General features: G+C 45.9%; 1 protein-coding gene across 1 annotated transcript in view; it reads left to right on the top strand.

The window, feature by feature from the left end:
• EXTL3 (exostosin like glycosyltransferase 3) overlaps positions 1-21,145 on the top strand; it is a 211,876-nt gene that overhangs the window by 175,121 nt on the left and 15,610 nt on the right. Inside the window, exon 4 of the mRNA XM_078649902.1 lies at positions 13,073-13,217. Coding sequence (XP_078506028.1) covers positions 13,073-13,217 — 145 coding nt within the window. The remainder of the gene's footprint in view (positions 1-13,072; positions 13,218-21,145) is intronic.

The raw sequence follows: 21,145 nt of genomic DNA, 5'->3' as shown, positions 1-21,145 counted from the left end.
GGGACGCGTTTGCTTTCGATTTTTAAGGATGAAGCCATGGTTTATTTTAAACGCAAGCCTTGGCTTTAAGAGGCAAGTTGCATTTTCTGACTCTGAGGTGCACTTTGTGAGTCATAAAGGCTGTTCAGCCTTACGCATGTGGGCTGTGACAAAGCTACATCTCTTCTTGCAGCGTTGGGTGGATAGATCCTTCATGTCCCTCTATGCACATCAAACACACCGCACGATGCCTCCAGCACTGGCATGGTTTCCTTTTGTTATTCCTCTGAGCGCTTTAGTTTTCACATCATTAGTCGTGGGCACATAGAGCTGTAAGTCTCTGACTAAAGTGTTTTTTATGCTCTACTGCCAGTTTTCTTTTTGTACCAGCTGGTGTTCAAAGCTTGCTCACTCACAAAGGTGAATTCTTATTATCCTTCCCAGAGCGGATTATTCTGTGCATCGGTGATCTTACTTTTTGGGTTTGTGACATGTCGCTGAATGCCTAGGCAAGGCATTACCGCCCGTGTAATTATGACCACAAGGGCTATGAAGCGGTCTATACCAGCAAGCGTGAGGTCATTTCTACCTTTTGTTGTCGTAGTCCACGTTTGGAAGAGTGAGGAACTAGAACAAGAAGCTGTGTTGACTAGATAGGTATCTTGACCGCTCCGAACTATATCATCCTAGAAGCTTCCCTCGACCTTTGCTGAAGAAGAACTGCAGAACTAAACTTTGGGGATAAATGAAATAAGGGCTTCTTTGTGAAGTACGTTCTTCCTTTCGTAAGCGGTCTTCCATAGACTGGCACTGGCAATTGGCACTGGCAATTGGCTGGATATTTAGATGAGAAAGAAGCAAACATGCTACTCCTAAATTGATGGAGAAATGTAAAAACTACACATCTCTGAGAGAGGTTTTTGGAAGAACTGATAAATAGCAATGGCAGATGAAAATAAACTCAGCTCGTCTGTACATATTTAAATAACAGGTCCTAAGGTTCAATTTAAGATCTGATTTAGTAGTACACTTTACAGAAGTGGTGACCTGTCCACCGCTACAAACCATCTGCCAAGACACAAAGTATCTGTTACAGTCCCTTCCCAAACCTTGCCCGGACTAAAGATTGAGATATCCTATTAGAAATGCATTCCGCTTGGTCCAAGATCATTTTGTAGAAATGCAAAATTATAGAAGCTACAAGCACCCTTTTGGAAAAGTAGTACTGTGGTAAGTGCCTGTTGTGCACGTTGATATGCCTGACATTGATGTGTTCCCCCTTTCGGTAAGCAATCCGGTAAGGATGCAGATTTCCTACCCAGTTAAAGAGAAGGACTGTAGAATTGAAAGTTCAAGAAGTGTTCGGTCACAACTGTACATTTCCAAATTTCCTTCAAGAATGAGGCTCTTTTGTGGACTCCGCAAATGCTGTCACTATTTGAAGAATTTTGCCTCAACGTGCCCTGGTTTGATCGTAGCCTCTGTTGGTGAGAGTTGAATATACAAAGGTGGAATGAGTTTGTTGGCCTCATCCTGATCTCTGGGAGAGGGGTGAATTGTGGGATGGAGCCTGGGTTTCACCATCCTGTGTTTCCATGTTAGGGTGAACACTGAGTATTGTTTCCAGGTATGGTGTCACCAATAAAGTATGAGTGGCTCTCTGTTGCTGAAGACAGTCCTGGAAAGTGAAGCTCTTGGTGTTCCGCATCTCTTTTTTATTTATAAAAAGGAAATGTTCTCTATCATGCATCTACTACTTACTACTATGCATCAATTTACAAATATGTATTGGTAAGCAGGTAGAAATACCAGTGGTGACACCCTCCTAACAGTCCACACCGTGGGTGATCCCTGAACCCTAAGGCCATGACACCCTCCACATATATATTCGACGTAATTTAAGAGGATAACATTATCAAACATCAGACCTTCAAGCTTTGTCATGGTGTCACATCATTCTTAAAAGCAAAAGCATAGCCGAACAGATCAAAACAACACCATGAATACTGTTAGCGATAGTACCACCTTAGAATTACATTATTTACAACATGTAATGACTCACTGTTAACCTGGTCATCATCTGTAAAACATTCCTGTTACCTTAATATAAAATATGAACTAAATCATTGCCAATTAAGTATTATAATTTGACTACAGTGAGTGTTTCTTTTATTTTTAGCATGCTGCATGCACAACCAGTCAACAAAAATTCCCATGCCCTAGAGAGCCTCGGGGCAAAAGCCCAAGCTCTGGGAAAGGTTGAAACCGTCTCAATTTAACCTCTTGGGAGACTTAGGGCAATTTTGTAAAAAAAATAAATCTGACCTACTCCGAGCATCTCCACAAATATTTAAGAATATGTTGGTGGTGCTCCCGCCCTTTGCGAGGCACCACAAAGATAATATGTAAATCTTATAATGCCCTAGCAAGGGCTTATGGGGCTGCAGGTCCCAGCTGATCACAGTGCCACAGCAGGAAAAAATACCTGTAATTTATTTTTTATTTTTTACTTGTTTTAATGTGTTTTTTCAGGCTTCATGCTCACTTCCCTCCCTTGGTCCCGGGGTTCGGGTGGGCACAATATTCTTCTTTTGAAGCCTTTCATGGGTTACTTTTTAGGAGTCCTGTAATGGCTTCCTCGTCGCATTCTTCATGTCGTGGCCAGCCAATCAGGATCTGCCCATCCACGTCAAACAGGCTAGTCAGAGCATTTTTGTACACAAAAACTCCAGATATCTAACTTTTTACCAGCGTTAATAAAAAAAAAAGTCTGTATGTGTTTGTGTATGTAGGCGTGTGTGCGCGCACGCCTTTGTGTGCCCGTGCATGTTCATGTGTGTGCGTGGGCAGGCCATGCTATACTTTGCAGGGCTCCTTCCAAGGCAGCATCCTACAGAGGATGTGCGGGCATTGTACAATAACTCATTGTAGTGATGGTTCGGTTGCAACACGTGAACAGAACTGCGCTCTGGTGATAACATCTGTTCACTTCTGCGCACCTCTGCTGGGCGCTCAGTTTCTGCTACTCACAAACGCTCCCCTGCACCACAAACTAGTCATTTGCTTTTTCCTGGCCCCAGCTTCTATTTTCAGTTGTGTGCACTCGGGCGATTGATGCACCGTGTGTAATTAGACGTAATCACCACAATTGTGATACTTAAATAGAGCAATAATGCCTTAACGGATGTCAACAACCAGGCTGTGTCCCGGAAATATACAATTTAGTAATCGTTGGCTTGGCTGCCTCTAATTACCTCTTTGCTATTGTTTGCTGTTTCCCTGCATCATCAGCTTGTTTGTGTCTTTAAAAGAAAGCTGTTTTTTGACGGCTATCTCTGAGCCTTTTATGACTCGGCAGATGCCAGGGCATGCTGGGAGAGAACAATGGGTGCTTTAATTAGCCTCTTAGCACTTGACTCATTGTGTGGCAACCATGATTTTGCCAAATAAAAATGCTGATCTATTTGAGTAACTTCAACTTGGAATGTAAACTGTGTGCATAGCAAGATTTGTCCTGGCTCCAGCGTGGACGTCCAGGTTAATCGAGTAACACTGTGAAATGAGATCTTACCTGGAAAAGCTTTTCTTAGAAGGTAATTGAGCATTCCACTGCCTGGTTCCTCTTGCCGAAGTCGCTCCCTTATTATTAACTCTGTGCAATCAAAGGGCCCACTGTAGCTGATTTGAAGCATATAGTTCTTCAATGAAGCAATTGTAGGAAGCATGTCTACAATTAGTTTATCTTTTTTTTTAAATCACAACCCACGTCAACGAAATAAACATGGCTAGTACATTATAAAAAATACAATACCAAGCCTTTTATATTAGCGAAAACAACAATGCAACTTGTTTCTACAAGCCCGAGGAACACACACAATATCATTCGTTAGCTTAGGAAAAGCAATATAATGCACAGGACAGTATACAATCGTTTGTATTTTAATTTTCTTTCTTCCGTTGGTCCAGCCGACACGTATTTCGTCGCCCGGGAGTAACGCACGACTTCCTCAGGCCAAATTGGCATTAAGGTGAGCGTTCAACCTTTGGACCGGTTATAATTCCGTCCCGGCCAAGAAGGCAGGGAAAATAGGTATCTCAGTTCCTTGTCTAATTGTCTCTTCAGTGAATGCTATATCAACTTGCGTAGCCGCAATTCCATCTTCAGAGTAAAAGAAGGTACGCACTTTCGTGCTCCAACGTGTTTCCGCGTCTCTCACCGGCACGCAGTATGACCGTTGAGTACTCAACAATGCAACTTGTGCTGTCGTTTTTTCATTAAGCGATTTTTTTTTTCAGGACACCTAAATTGGAATGAAAAAGTTTTCAGAGCTTTGTGTGGAAATATATCATTCCCTTGTTTAAAAAACAAGAAAAACATTCATGTGGCACACTCGGTCCAAGATCCACGTACATGGGTTCGCTTTGTAGTGAAATCTGTACTATAAAAGTGGGAAAAAGACCACCCAAACCTCCTATAGTTTAATTTCTTTGTTGGTTTCAGCTGTAATCTTTTGTCTCTGTTTGGAGGACAGATTAATTAAGCTGACATTTAGAACCTTAGAGCAAGCAGGTCTGTACTCCCAGACTGAGTGCAGTCCATTGTATTTTGTATGCTTATGAGTTTATTTTCCTATAATAACATATATCTGTTCGCAATGTGTACATATGATTATAGCAATTGTATCTATAAGTGCTTCAATATTGAAATATTGGGGAACAAATATGAATAACAAAAATAAATAAAACAAAAATTAATTTACCTCAAAAATGGAAGCCAGAGTTTGTAAATATTTATCCATGCATGTATATATGGGACTTAAGCTAGTACCATTTTATATGTCCTAATTATTTTCCATATCTGTATACCTCTCGTGTGGTAATGTATCTGCATATTTATATATTTTCCACCCACTGCAGAGAGAAAAAACTTAACTAATCTCCCCAAACCTCGCCAGACCACCACTCTTTGACCCACCCTATTCATCTTCCAAAATATCAACTACCTTCACTCTCTGACTCATCCCAAACCCTTTTACTACTAAGAACTTCCAAACAACCCTTTCCAAACTTTTCCCTCTTCTATCCATCCTTTATCCTATTCACACATCTTACAGGCTCTCTGACTCCTCCCAAACCTCTTTACTACTGTGAACTCCCAAATAATACTTTCTGAACTCTTCCCTCCTCTATCCATCCTTTATCCTACTCGTTCAATGAACAGACTGCCATGTCTACCACTTCCTGTAAGAATTTAAATTTCCCTCTACTAATCCATCACTAATCCACCTTTGAGTTCCGGAGTAGCGTGCTACTCCCCAGAAAGCGCTTCAACACGTCATTAGGGGTAGTAAGCGTTATAGAAATACAATTGCAATTTTTGTTTCATGGTTCGTTGCACTGTGGTTTGTATAGCAGAATAACATTCATGCCTGGTTTGTGGACTTTCAAGCCGCGTCTCACACGCTTTGTCATGGTTGTCTGCAAGCAGAATTGGAAAATCTGAGTATTTCCACTTCTGTGATCCACTTGATTAAATACCTTCCGTTATTAGAACCGGAGATACCGTTTGGGTTGTAGAGGACTTTTGACCCTTCATCTCCTAGGATATTGGCACCATCTGGAGATTTTGCTACGGAAATCAGTAGAAAACATGCCAGGGGTTTTGTTACATGCTTTTGACCTTGTCCTTGTAGACAGAACAGAATGTCCTTTGGGGTAGTTGACCTTCCTACTCGAATACTCTGCCAACATGTTGTTAACTATTAATACAACCCTAACACGTGCTCTCGCTTTCAGAAGGAAACCTATTTTGCTGAGCTGGAGGCTTAGTGATGCTTATTCAAGTGTGGTTTATAAGTGCAAGTTCGTAGTTGTTTTTTTTTTTTTTTTTTTTTTAATTTTATTTTTCCCGTTGCCATCACATGGTATTAAATGACAGTTATTCAATCAGCAGAGCAGCGTCAACATTCAGCTGCTTACGATCAATAGAGCAACTTTTGCATTTAACTCCCCCCAACTTAAAACTTGCTACTTCAAGGGTCAAAGTTCACGATCCGGCACAGTAGTCCAGTGCAACATTGGTGTGTCCATGGGCCTCTAGCCACTCTGAACGCAGTTACTGGTATTAACACTCTCGCCTGTACTTACAGTTCCCAAATCCTTGTGACAGGCTCTGTACCTGGGTCCCATCCCTTCCTCCCCCCCCCTACTCCAGATCCTCCTCATCCCCTGAACTGTCTCCATCCTCCTCCTCAGGAAGAGGCTCACAAATGTCCCCCCTATATGTGTTCCATGGTGTCCAAATTCTATTCCATTTGCGCGGATTATGTCTCTGTTGATACACTGCCCTCTCTGTCACCATAAGCACGTCCATATTCCTGCACCATTGCGCCAGAGTGGGTGCCTCATGTGCCCCCCAGTTTTTGGCAATATCACGCTTTGCCATCATTACGCCAATGACCACCCAACTCTTCGCATGTAGTGACAAGTCTGTTGGGCCCCACACATTTAGAAGGCAGATTCTGGGATCAGGCGTGAACGGGTTCCGGAGGGTTTGGCTGATCGTGCGTGTTACACGCCTCCAGTAGTCCCGTATACTTGGACAGGTCCATATAGTGTGGAACAATGTACCCTCCTCCCCACAGTTTCTCAGGCAATATGGGTGGTCCGCTCTGTGTATTTTATATAGTGTCGTGCGGGTGTAGTAGACCCTGTGTAGTATCTTGAATTGGACCAGCCTGAATCGGGTGGAAATACCTGCCTCCCTGGGTGATGCCAGGGCTGCGTTCCAGTCCGCCTCGACCAGGTCCCCCATCTCGTCCTCCCAGTATTCCTTCAGTTTCCCGAGGGGATCCGGCAGGTTGTTTAACAGTTTGCGGTAAGTGAGGGAGGTTGCACTTGACTCCATGTAATCCGTAAGCAATCGGTCCTCTAACGGAGCCGACTCCGGAAGGGTAACACCTGGTTCCAACACTGACAAGAGTGCGTGCCTAATTTGTATGTATCTGTATGTTTCGGTCACCTCAAGGTTGTATTGCTCCCTCAGGGTCGCAAAGGAGAGCACGCCGTCCCTTGTCCACAGGTCGCCCACCGTAGAGATCCCAATGGTATCCCATTGATCAAACCCTTTTGAACTGCGCAGGTTACCGAGGGCTTTGGTATCCCATAGTGGCGTGAGTTTAGTAATCACTCCCTCCCATCCCAGCCGTCTTTGCGCTTTGTGCCAGATGGCTACCGTGTGTTTGGTAGGCCCTTCCAGCTTCCTCGCCATACCTTTGTTGTAGAGTGGGGCCAGAAGGGTGGATATGCCCAGTTGGCGCCTATCCGCCTCATATGCAGGGTCGTCCTGTGCTGCGTGGACCCACTGGTTGATCACCTTGAGGTGTGCGGCCCAGTAGTACATTTCAAGGTTTGGGAGGGCTATCCCCCCACTATACCAGTCCCTAGTCAATTTCAACTGCGCCACCCTGGCCGGTTTGTCTCCCCACAGAAGGCCGGACAGTTGTGCCGACACTTGGCGGAAGAAGGATACGGGGACCATCGCCGGCGTATTCTCCAGAACATAGAGGAAGCGAGGTAGCGCCATCATTTTGAAGAGCGCTGCTCTACCTAGAAGTGTCAAGGGGAGATTCTTCCAGAGGCGCACGTCTGATTTGAGTCTGTCTAGTTGGGGCTTAAGATTCAGTTCAAGGAAGGTTGAGTGGTCCCTTGTAATCTGTATCCCTAGGTACTTAAAGGAGATGTGTTCTACGAGCAGTTGGCAATCCTCAGGCAATGCTGGAAGGTCACCCTGTACCATATAGAGTACGGACTTGGACCAGTTAAGTTTGTAACCGGAAGCCGCACCGTGGCGTTCGCACAGTGCCAGTAAGACCGGGATACTGTTCACGAGGTCCATGAGGTAGACGAGCATGTCGTCGGCGTACAGGGATACCCTATCCTCCCATCCACCTCCCCACTGTATGCCTTTCAGCAGCTGGGTGGTTCTGATAATCGTGGCCAGGGGTTCTAGTACTAGGGCGAACAGTAGTGGCGAGAGTGGGCATCCCTGTCTCATGCCCCTTGCCAGCGGAAACTCCCTTGAAATATGTCCGTTCGCGGTTACCCGCGCCACGGGATCGGTGTACAGTAGTCTGACCCACGATATGAACGTCGGGCCAATACCCATGTGTTCCAGGACCGCAAAGAGATAGTGCCACTCCACCATGTCAAAAGCCATTTTAGCATCTAGTGACAGTACCGCTGCCGGTTCCTCCACCTGCGGGTCTCGGGCCAGCACCCCATGTAGCCGTCTCAAGTTCAGCGCCGTGCTCCGGTGTGGCATGAAGCCCGACTGGTCTGGGTGTATCAGGTGTGCTAGATGGGACAGTAGCCTGGTGGCCAACACTTTCGCAAGAATTTTACTTTCGGCGTTAAGGAGGGAGATCGGGCGGTATGATCCGCTCTCTTCAGGGGGTTTGCCGGGCTTAGGTATCGCGACTATTGTGGCCGTGCGCTGGTCAGGAGGCAATCGCCCCTGCACCCGACACTCCTGGAACATATCGAGCAATGGTGCGGAGAGCGTTTCGGACATGAGTTTGTACCACTCTATCGGCATACCATTGGGGCCTAGCGCCTTCCCCGGGTGTAGTGCAGTTATGGCCATCTGTATTTCTTCCGCCGTCAGGTCGGAGTCAAGCTCATCCCGTTGGTCTGGGGAGAGAGTGCGGGTCGGCACTCCTATGAGAGAGCTCTCTGCCATCTCTCGTGTGACCTCATAGTCAGGGGAATACACGGAGTGGAAATGGTCCGCCAGGAGTTCCACTATCCGTGCCGGGCTGGTTTGTATCTCACCACTAGGGTCCTTCAGTTGGAGTATGGCCCTCTGACCTCCCCGCGCCCTTTCCAGCCACGCCAGGAGCTTCCCTGCTTTATCACCTACGTCATACACCCTGCTCGCAGTTGCTGACATATTTTCCCTCACTCTACGGCGCAGAAAGTCGGTATGACGTTGCTGGGCTAGTTGGAGCGCATGCTGGGTGTCCCCAGTCGGGTTCCCCTCGTGGTCCTGCGTCGCCTTGTCAAGCTAGTCCTCTAGGCCCATCAGTTCCTGACGCTGTGTGCGTTTGTGCTGTGTGATCACTGAAATCGCCTGTCCGCGGAGTACTGTTTTGTAGGCCTCCCACAGGATTGTAGGCGACGCCACTGATCCCACATTCTCGGTGAGGTAGGAGCGTGTATTTCTTTTCAAAGCCTTGGCTATGCCTGGCTCCCTGAGGTAACCCGGGTATATAGGGTAGACTCGTCTGAAAGTCCGTTCCTGATTGGACAGTGTCAGTGTCAGCGGGGAGTGGTCGGAAACCCCTCGCGGTCTAATCTGAGAGTCAGTGAAAGTAAGGAGACCCCCTCCCCACGTCAGAAAATAGTCAATCCGCGATAGGCTGTCGTGGACTGCCGAGTAGTATGTGTACTGCCGGTCATCTGGGTGGACTCGTCTCCATATGTCTACTAAGCCCTGCGCTTCCATGAAGTCATGTAGTTTGGAGTGTCCCGGTGTTTGTGTACGCACCGGGTGTCGGTCTAGGGAGTCTTGTGCCACTGCATTAAAATCCCCACCCATTACGAGATCCCCTTCTGGAAGGTCTAATAAGAATCTCCCTAGTTCCGGGAAGGCTATGGTGTGTAGTGCCGGTGGGATATATACCGACACCACGTTAAGCGGCTTCCCCTCCCACTGCCCATGTACCGCTGCGAAGCGCCCCTGTGTGTCTACTGCTGTTGATTGGGTTATGAACCTGGATGAGCGGTGAATTAATATCCCGGTGCCCCGGGATCCCTTCGTGAACTCAGAATGAACTATCATACTGTAGCCTTTCCTGTCCAGGGCCTTTGTGGCCGTGCCGGTGAGGTGCGTTTCTTGTAGCAGGACCAGGGCAGGGTTCAATCTTTTTATACTTTGCAGGACCAGCCCTCGTTTAATTTTATCACCCAGACCCCTCACGTTCCAAGACATGAGGCGTAACGGGGCCGCCTGCCCTACATCAGTGCCCTCCCCCATCATGGTCGGGTATGTAGATGGAAGATATGCGTGCGTGGAGGACCAGGAGGCCCGTGCGGTGACCCCGCGTGCAGTATCGTAACATTATCGTTCTGTGCTCGTGTGCCCCATCGTAGCTATCTTGACCCTGTGTAGAAACTAAGAACCAAAACCCCATCCTACCCCCAACTCCCCCCCTCCCTGCCCCCCTGCTCAACGGACTCCAAACTGCCCGCCCCCCCAACTCAGCAGAGTGCCTGATCCCAACCCATAACATAGTACTTGCTCGCTGGGGTGAAGGCTCCTCCGTGGTCAGCGGCCCCCTTCCTCAGCTGCGGAGGCCCTTCCACCCAGTGTCCATGGCGGCCTTGCCATTCTTCGTCTCCATCGGTTCAATCAAACAATTGCAGAGATTCATTGTTCTCCGTCCGCACTGTCCTCATGATGTTCGGCCAACGGGGACGGGAGCTCTGTGTCTTCGACGTTGATTTGCGAGCCCTGTCGGGAGCCTGCAGTACGGTGTCTATTCTGTCTGTTGGAGCGACGAGGGAGGCCCGCCGTCCTCCATCCCTCCAGCCAGTCTCGCGCCACCTCCGGGGAATCAAAAAACCAAGTCTTGTTGTCAGCCACGACCCTGAGTTTGGCTGGGAAGAGCATAGAGTATGGGATTTCTCTGGCTCTCAGTTCTTTTTTCACTTCAAAGAAGGTTCTCCTCCTCCGTGCCACCTCGGCCGTGTAATCAGGAAAGAATGCAAGTGTCGCGTTCTGGATCTTGATGGGAGGCGAGTTCCTTGCTGCCTGTAGGATGGTGTCCCGATCTCTGAAGTTGAAGAGTCTTGCTATTATCGGTCTGGGGTTAGCTCCAGTCTTAGGGCGCCCGCCCGGTACCCGGTGTGCCCTTTCCACAGTGAAGAAGGCGGAGAGTCCTTTGGGTTTCAGAGTCTCTTTGATTAGGTTCTCAACATAGAGGTCCATCGCCCTTGTGTCTTCCGATTCTGGCACACCTATGATACGGATGTTGTTCCGTCTCGAGCGCCCTTCCTGGTCATCGAGCTTGTCGCGCAGTTCCCTGTTTTCTTTTGAGATGCGCTCCATGCTAATTTGTAGCTCCGACACGTCCTCAACCAAGGATTTGGTGACCACCTCCATATTATTCACTTTCTCTGTCATCTTGTGAAAGTCCGCCCTTATAAGTGTTATCTCGGCTGAGATTGACCCCACCGTGGCTTGCACCTGTGTGAGGGCTCGCATGACGTCGTCAATGGTCGCCTTCCTGCTACTGGTCACTTCGGCCGTCTTGCTCGATTGTGATTTGGCTTCCTGCGAGGGAGAGCCGGGCTTCTCGTACGCAAACCGGTCCAGGCGCGACTGCGCCGCCACGTTTTTAGGCCCCTTGCCGGCCATCTCAGCGTCTCTCGGGCTGACAGGACTTTATGTAGGCGCCGTACCTCCTTATCCTCCACACTCAGCCACCCGGGGGTCGTCTTGGGGCTCACGCTGTGTACCGGAGTGAGGTGTAACTTTTGAGAGGTGGTTGGTTGCTGCGTCCCGTAGCGAAAGCAGGCTGGACAGGGCGTCCGCTGTGTGGTGGCGTGGGGCTGCCAGTCAATTCTTGGACTAGTTTGTGGGGTAGGCAACCGATGACTGCTGCCTATCGCCCCCCTGTAGCTTCACGTGTGCCGCCCCTTATTCGTGGCCGTCGGGTCTATTGCTTGGGCCCCTGGACGTTGGTGGGGGGGCCCGAGTTACTGCCAGGCAGATCCCAGCGGGCGCAGGAGGAGTACTCCGTGCGGACGTCTCCCAGCTCTCAGAACCCGCCTGGGAATTTTAGACGACGGATAAATGTCCGGATTTATCTGGGAGCCGCTTCAAACACGGAGCTCTCCTTCTAGGCTGCCGCCATCGCCGGCTGCTAGCCACGCTAAGTTCGTAGTTGTTTAATGTAAGAGCAAACTTACCTGGGGTGGGCAAAAGGAGATGACTACGAGTAACACCCTTGGCATCTTGGATGGGCTACTAACATTTTACTTCCTCGTGGGAGTCTCTCTGTTAAGATTTTATGCTTGACATTAAGTGCTAAAATGTGTTATAGGTCATGGATTATGAAAAATATGTATGATTTTAGGACAGTTGGAAGTAAAACAGGAGAAAATAGCATTCCTTCCAAGAGTGGTTGTATTAAATGCCTTGAGCCTCAAGTTGGGTTTGTTTAATCACTTTATTAAGTCAAAAACATGATATATAAGGTACAGGTGTAAGGTTTCTTTACTCCTTAACAAGTTAATCTACTCCTTCTGCAGCAGACTTGTGTTTTCATGAACTAGTGAGGTGGAAAAGCCAATAGAGTTGTTTTACAGATGTCCTTCAGCCAAAGCTGGATGTTTATGTATCCCATTACAGCGACATCCATCTGTTACTCATCATTAAAGATGGCTGTACTAAATATGAATACAGATCGCTGAGTGCTTATAGTCAAAGTTGTCTTGGTACATACTAAAACATGAGGGCTCAATAGTGTGCACATTAATATATCCCAGACATCAAAGGTGGATAGTAAAAATTGATGCGTAATGTAAAAACATATGGAGGGGTGTAAAGAGACATAGGTAAGGGCAGTCAAAGGCATAATCTCATTATAACGCGTGCAGATGAAACAGAGGGATTCAAGATGGGTTCCTTCATAGCAGAAGTACCTTTGGTTTGCATTTGAAGACTTGAAGGGAAAAAGCTAGTCTAATAAGGACTGTGATGACAGACTAGATTCTTGTACTATTACCTGAGAGAGCAACTGATGGTGGACATAATCGTGAAGCAATCTGTTTTGAACGGTAGTGTTGAATATGTTCTTAAAGTCCTGTTTTTGCCAGACCGATCTGGTTTCTGTGCTTGGTAAACTGAGAATCTAGGTGTATGGCCTTGTACGCGAGTCATAAGCTGGCTGTAAGGTGGAGGAGCCCTCAAGTGCCAATATGGAGTCTGTATCCTTTTGAATCGAAGAACAGACATTGGTTGATCACATCCACTGTCAATGTAAGGCTTAGATCCAGATTGTTTCACAAAACACTTTTTCTATTTCAGGGTGTGGCGAGAGGCCAGAGACCGTGTTGTTGGTTTCCCTGGACGCTACCATGCATGGGACATCCCTCATCAGTCATGGCTCTACAACTCCAACTATTCTTGTGAGCTGTCCATGGTCCTCACAGGGGCAGCATTTTTTCACAAGGTAAGAACATCTAGCACTCATGTCCACCACAAGTTTTTTTTTTCCTCCAAAAATATAAAGTAAACACTCTGCTGCACTAATGATTTTGTATTGCAATACACCAAAAAATCGGAGTATGTATAATTTTATTTTTCAACCTGTAGCATTTTTACTAAAGGATCTGTGTGTATTAGCGCTCTGTGTAGAATTTACGAGACTTACGGAAACATTACATGGTGGCCTTAACTTACTGAAAGCAAAATAGTCAAAAAATAGATTGTAATTTTATGTACTTAATGGTAAGTAGTGCAGCATTCTTAATTGGCACCTGCACTTTAAATTACTTTTTCCCCACACGAGGCGAACTATGCAATAAACTCTGGCCCTGTTCAGGCTGTTTTGAACCAAAAGAGGAGTACTATTTGAAATAAGAGCCTAAAACATGGTACCTGACAACTGTTCTCCCTCTGTGCTGTGTCAGTACATGGATCTCCCCCTACAAATTTTTAAGTGTATGTAAAATTAAAATGTTGTAGCTAGGATCCCCTGTGAAATACATTGCTTTCCATCTTCAAAGGTAAGATTTGTATAAACTATGTAAGGAATACCAGCCGTGCTTGTGTCAGATTCCTGTACTGACGTATAAGAAGCATTGAATGGGTGTGAAATGAGTTCCGGTATCGGGTTATTTTGTCAATATGTTGTGTATTTCTTGTTGAATAACGCAATACAAACAGAGGGGAACAGGGAGTTTACGTATATATGTGCCGGCTGAGATTCCAAGCACTCATGTATCCTCTAAAATTTATTTTTGATATCACATTTTGAAAATTCCAAGTGAGTAATAGCCACACTACCTGAAAATATTCCTTAGATACACTGCAGAGGAGGGAGGGAATCAATTTAACTGCAGCCTATCTCTACTCCAGGCTTAGTAGTACTGGAGTAAGGTAACCTGACATAGAGGCAGTTGTAATTGACCTCATGGATCTGCGGCTGGTAGACGCATGGGCATGGAACCCGTAAAGCTAGAATCCAGCAACTCAGTGGTGGGGGCGTCTGTCGGCCAGCAGCCACGAGGTAGCTTCTGTCTTCATTTTCAAATCCTACAGTGTTTAAAGCATCTGGCCAGGTCAGAACCAAGCAAGCCCCATAGAACAAGCTAGTTCAAGCCAATAAAAGGCGGTCAGTTTGTCTCCTATTTTATCTTCTCAGTCTTGAATCCCTTTCTCTGTGTCCCTTTTTCAAATAACCTCGCTAAGGGCTCTAGAAATCCACCAGAATACACCATTAAAAAGTTGGGGACTTGAACCCAACAGCCTCATAAATGTATTCAAAGCCACCGTCCACACCACTGGAGCCTCATGTTCTTAAACTACATTACATTTTTCTCTATTAGATGTTACTTTTTTTGAGAGAAACCCTTTGTACACCAGGCTTCTTCTATTGTGTGCTCAAAGTACTTGAATCTAATTGGCAAATGCCTTCATCCTCTAGGGGACCTCTGCAATATAATCAGTTTATTAACTAAGCTTAGCTCTACGGACAATTGAGAATTCCTAGTGCAAGCATGCACATTGTAAAGATCTGACTTTTTTTTAATGAGTTTTACACTGCTATTCTCTTCACAGGTGTTTGTCAAGTTCTATCTTGTCTTAACTTGGTGCGGATATGCAATTAGCCATTTATGGGCAATTGACTAGTCGAATATCTTTTTGAGCCTGAACATTTCCGTGCCACATGTTCAAACATCCGTTGTCTGCACAAGGGCAACCTTTTCCACCAGTGAATGAATGCTCCCACCAACATAGGTCCCTGAACCAAACGGTCACAGCTACTAAATGGAACAAAGGCTAAAATCTATTTTGAAAATGCAGAATTTTCTAATGGTTAAAACGTTCCCTATACTCATAGGGCTGGTGTATCGTATGCTTTCGTTGATGCCTTTTGTCTGCTTGAGTTTGTGTAAGGCTTCATCAGGTACACTTGGAGAACAGCGAACAGTGGTGTCTGAACTGTTAGCATGTATTGACTGGCATCCTATTCTGCAAATTGAGGATTATGTCCTGATATACAGTTTAAAGGGATTTATTTACATGGAATCTCTTAGGGTAACGACAGGTGTGATGAATGTGTTACAAGACTGGTGCTGTCTTTGGAGACACTGGTAGCACATATGGCTAAAAATCTTGAACTCCATCTGCTAAGTCTAGATGTAATAAAGAATACAAATCAAAGCTTTTGTACCTTCCACGCAACTACTTGGTTACAAAGGTAGAATTTCAAACTCTTCGCATATATCCCAAATGTCGCAACTGTCAGCCTTTGGCTGTACAAAGAATCATGTTGCAAGGACCCTGAAAGCGATAATGCTTGAACCCAAATAACTTTGAACTGTCTTTTTTTGGTTACAACCAAACTATGGACCAATACGAAGTAACTGAAATGTCCCATTATTTAGACCGGGATGTCCTGTTTTGGTTGAGGAGGATGGAATCCCTGCCACCTTCTAAGGATTATCACTGACTGAGCTAATTGCACTAAGACTTACTGTGTGTGTACATTTTTCCCATTTGGATATCCAGCAAACCTGGCATGGATTCAGCCTTCCCTGAGCTAATTTGGACATCCCTGATTTCGGTGGTTTTAAAACTTTGACCCAGCTCTGGAGATCAACCCACAGAAAAATGCATATCAGAGAAGATATGTAGCATAGCACAGCTCTTTGACGGCACATGACGCAGTGCAAGAAGGTGCTAGGCATGAAAGCTTGGCGAGACGTGGAACTGGATCACAGTCTGTCAGAGTAGATTGGAGTTGGAGAGTTACAGGTGAGTTTAACTAGTTTTGGGCAGACGTTGCTAGAGGTGTGTGCTTTGAGTTTCATCCTAAACTGTTGATGAAAACGTAGATATAGTGAGTCACTGAGCCTCACTCAGGAGTTTTGGTCTGTGTATTTATATTCAGAGAAATGTTTCTTCCTGGTTGTCTCTCTGAGCATTTGACAGACTTCTGATCTGGGGAGGCCATGTCTCCAGGTGTTACCCTAGCAGCCAGGGGTTAGTTGCCTGGTTTTTAGGTTTCGCCTGTCTAAAGCTGCGCAAGCAGCGTTTCGCAAAGGCGAAATCTAATGTTAGAACACTATGGGGGACTTGAACCCGCCCCTTCTTCCATTGGCTAGCTCCATAAATGGAGGCTAGCCATTGGAAGAGAGTGGCTGTCAACGCGATTCGGGGGCGTTTCTGGGTCTTTTTTAAGTCCCGCCCTCTCCTCTTCCCATTGGCTGGAATTTTACCTTCCAGCCAATGGGAAGGGGAGAGCACCAAAAACACGCCCCCAATCAGTTTTTCTAGTAAATATGGGACTATGAGCGGTAACATTTCAGTGCCGTTCTTTGTTTCCTTTCCTTCCCCCTCTCTCCCCCCTTTTTTTCCCCCTGTTCTTTTCTTTTTGCCCTTTCCGTTTTTTCTCCTCGTTTTTCTTTTTTCCCCTGTTTTTCCCTGTGTGGACCATGTGTGATTGTATGTGATTGACTTCACTTTGTATGGCACCATTAGGGGCTGAAAAATCGGCAGCCCTCCATACTACGCGGTTCCCAGTGTTCAGTCCATAGTTGGCCCCTTTCCATCTGTAAAATGGCGGAATACCTGGGAACAACTTCGATACGTTTCCCATTCTGATGGAATCGGGGGTATACGTTAGTCCGCTTTTTACTTCTGCGATCCGCACGCCGATTCATGGGAGGTCAGCACGTTAGTGGAGGAGATGTTAAGAAGGTTTTGCCAGCGTAAACTTTGTTTCCGATGCATCCTGAATTTTCTTAGCCGTGTGGAGATAAGCCGCCAGGTACGTGCACACATCCCCGACGTTTGTTAGATATAGAGCCCTCAATCGCTCCCCAGCTCGACATTTAGCATGGCCAGAGTTTCGCTTGTCGGAACTGTGCTGTTTGATTTTAGATTGCGTGCCTTTCAAATTCGTGTGTAGATCCGACTGCGGGACCCTGTGTATAGTGGTGCGGCATATGCTGTAGTACACTCCACTGGCCTCATGTAGATAATTAGAGCAGCAATGAAGCACTTGCGGATAGTTTCCCGCACTAGTTTCTAGTGTCACTGGCAGAGCCTATTAATGGTAGCGTAACGGCTAGAGCGGACGACTGTGAAGCTAAGGAACCGGTTCCGGTCTCGGCGGGAGGCTGAAGGCGCAAGGCTCAACATCCTGTAAATCTGGACAAATCTCTCCGTGCCTAAAATGAATGTGTCTGTCTGCAACGCAACTGGTGAGCGCATCCATATCTTCGGGTCGAGTTTGCGCTACATAAAAACAACTGCAAAAAAAAGTATCGTATTTATCGACCAGTATTGCAATTAAAGTTTGAAAGTTCTAAGGAGAAAGGATACTTTCCATGGTTGCAGAGTATTTTCAGGTTTTTTAAACTGTGGCCTTTTGTAAGTTTCCCAGAAGGGTTCAAATTCCTTAAGGTTGGTGCAGCTATGCCAGGCTGTAAGTCACAGCGCACACGGGGTGCCCTGATAGCGCATACTGCCCACAGCACTATCCATTTCGCTTTGAATTCATCAGAAAGCTCAAATGTTCTCCAAGTGCACTATCGCCCTATAAACCCCCCCTCTCCCTAGCGCTCAACGAGGCATCTGCCTGTTTTGTTAATTTATTAAATGCAGTTTTATATAGCGCAAACTTTACCCAAAGGTGTCGGAGCATTTTTACAGTAGAACCAAGTAAGTTACAAAAGGTACACATGATATAATTTTCATCCAGTAAAGGGTTCTGACGCGTTGCAGAGCCCTTCACAGACAACATTTACTGTAGCGGGCGCTTCTAAAAGAAGAGACTCTATAAATGGAGTAGTACGTAGTATGCAGGTCAGTCGTTGGTTTTATAATCACGGCATGCTTTATATCACCTTCGCGTTGTTGTTTATCCTTGTATCTGGATGATATTGTCCCAACAGGTGTTAGGGACTCTGTGCACGTCACGCTACCAGGCTAGCTGTGAACCCCTAAGTGAATCATAAGTGTTGCAGTGAATTGTTTGCACAGTAAAGGGACAGTGCCCCAAAAGATGGGGCCGGAGGGGCTGGCACGTCTGTGCCAAGTTGAGCCAGAAAGTTTTCCAAAGGAAGCGTGAAGTCAGAAGGGGGGGTGGGGGTGGAGGGGGGTTTAACAGTGACCCATTATCATCTGCTTTATACTCTGCCTGTGCCTCGGAGGTCTGCCCCTCCGCCTGATGCTCCCCTGTCCCCATAAACTAGATTTCAAACTCACTGTTTGTCCCCAAAACTCACACTCTCTGTCTCATGCGTATTCCTTTTAAACCCAGCGTCCGTCCGTCCTCCCCAAAACTCTGCCCGACTCTCTCTTCTAAAGTTTCTATTCTTTCTCAAGCCCAAAAATCTGCCTCTGCTCGACAAACTCTATTCCTCAAATGCATGCTCCCAACACCTATCCCCATACAAAACTCTGTCCATCTTTCTTCTAGTTTCTCTTCTCCCTCACTACAAACTCTCTATGTTGGTCAGTATCTATGCTATCCTACTGCCCCACACTCTGTCCCTTCGCAGAACTCTCACCTATCCCTCCGTCACGCTGTCCCAAACACTGTCCTTAAAGTCGCCCCAAACTGTATTGGCTTTTTATTCACCGCAGCTGGTCACCCCATTTCACGTCCCCACCCTTCCGACCCCCTAGTTTTACATGCCCCCCAGCAGCTCACCCCCACAAACTCATCCCCCGTGGGTGTGTGTTCAAAGCCATGCTCTTCAGAGCGAAGTCAAATTTTATTTTAAGCACCGTGTGCAAGTAACATTGGTCTCAGCATCACCAGACCCAACCTTTACAATAGGTATGGGGTTCTCCCTGAAGGATTTTTATCAGCCAAACAACACGCTTTGTTGTCTGGCTTGTTTTAAATGTTCCTGATAATTCGGGCCTCGAACAAGCTAATTTATCTTTTTTCGGAACTGAAAAGTGCCACTGAATCTGATAAGACCACGGCTATAAAGGGAGGAAAGGGCGTGGGTTTAGGGGAAAACGTCTTCGGAGCCATAAATCATGGAATTATGCAGTTTCCTGTGATCTCTCTCACCCCCACTACACACACACCACTTTCTCTTTTTTGTGGGAATTCTCAGTGAACTGAATGAAAGCAGGAAGGCTTGTACTGTCGACACTGGGATATGAATATTTCTCAAAGTGTCTTTCACTTGTCCTACTTTTCACTCGTGTATTGGTTCATGATGTATATTGCTGACCCCTGAGAATGACAGAGTGCTTTACAATAAAAACCCTGTTTGTCCAGAAATGAATATTTTCACCATATTACAACAGTGAGACTTCAAATTGTGAGCAGTAGACCAGCAGGGCATATATGTGTAAATGTGCTTTAATCATACAATCAAATGAAGTACATAGACTGTGAAATACATTAGTAGTCAATAGTAACATAAAGATATAAATATAGTGGGGATAACATTGGCGTGAGCTCAAACCTCTGTGGTTGTAAAGACATAAGCATGTAGTGTAAACAAGATCTACACATTTGAATATTTAGCAGGACTGAGATAGTGAAGTAACTGAACCATCAGCAGGTGAGAATTGTCGCCATGTCAGAATGAGGCAAATCAGGGTTACTTTAAAAGGTGATTTTTTAGTTTTGATTTGAAGAGAGGGAGAAAGTGTTGGGCTCTATGAATAACCCGACACATTGGGTGTTCAGTGGTGGTAAGAGTTGCCATTTTCAAAGTAACTTAATCCTTATTTAAAGCATTCTTTTACCATGTAACAACAACATTCTACTAACTTTAGACTTGGTGTTATTGTTGAAAGTTATAAAACACATTCAGTTGTGTTAGATGATCTTGCAGAGTTAAGGACTTTTAAGTTGGAATCAGTTTGTGAAAACACTATGCCCACTAGGCACTTTTCTGTGGATGGTAACTGCTTCAGGCTCTACAGTTCTGCCTCACCTGGTGCTTCCACGCCACTATAAATTTGGGTTGGATGTAACTTAGATAATTTGCTGTTGCATAATTATGTAAAAATTACAGCAAAATTGCGGAAGATGAACTGGAAATGCTCGAGGTGTGTAACCCAGTATTTAGTACTATTCTCGTGGTGCAAAATGAATCTCACGTCGAGAATGGACCCGAGGATGTATTCTGCGCTGAGTAAATAGAGCTAAATGCAACAGAATGCCAACAGCTGCATCTTGCACTCGCTATATTAATTTTTCCTCTGGTAGGCTATTTCTGCCAAATTACTCATAATTACATGAACTGGCATAATTAATTTCAAAGAAGTAGTGCAAAATTACTCCGGCGTAATTAAAATTTCACCTATGCCTTGCCTTGCCTATGCAATTATGCGCCTGCCAAAAACGGCCCCTCTCTGCCACTTCCCCAAACGCGGTGTCTCCGTATTGTCGCGGTAGGGATGTCTTGGAATTTGTGAAAAAACAGCTTTTTAAAACGGGAACAGAGACGCTTTAGTGTGTCGACAATATGACTGACAACGTGATGTGCAAAAAGAAATAATACACTTGAAGAAAATTGCTCGAATTAAAATATGCAGGGTTCATCGGTTTTACGTCGGGCATTCCCCACTGGCCCTATTCACCACAGTAACAACACGGGAATGGGGTTTTCATAGGCTGTTTTACAGCAAAAAAAGTACAGCGCCAGACTTCATCCTCAGTTTTCTCAAACTCAACTAGTGGGTGCGCCCTTGCACTGCGAAGTTGGAGAGTTCACCTCGGGATCTCCGTTCATTGCGATTTCTCTTGGTTTTGATTCAGTCGATCTCTGCTGTACATAGTCTTCAACTTATAGAGGTGTATAACAACCACAAATAGCTGCCAATTTGTAAATTTGCATAGTGTGACATTGCTGTGCCTGCAGAGAGCTGTGTGGCTCTGTGTGTGGCTCTGTG

Source organism: Lissotriton helveticus, chromosome 6, assembly GCF_964261635.1.
Source record: "Lissotriton helveticus chromosome 6, aLisHel1.1, whole genome shotgun sequence".
NCBI lineage: Eukaryota > Metazoa > Chordata > Amphibia > Caudata > Salamandridae > Lissotriton > Lissotriton helveticus.
This window is presented reverse-complemented; position numbering and strand designations above follow the sequence as displayed.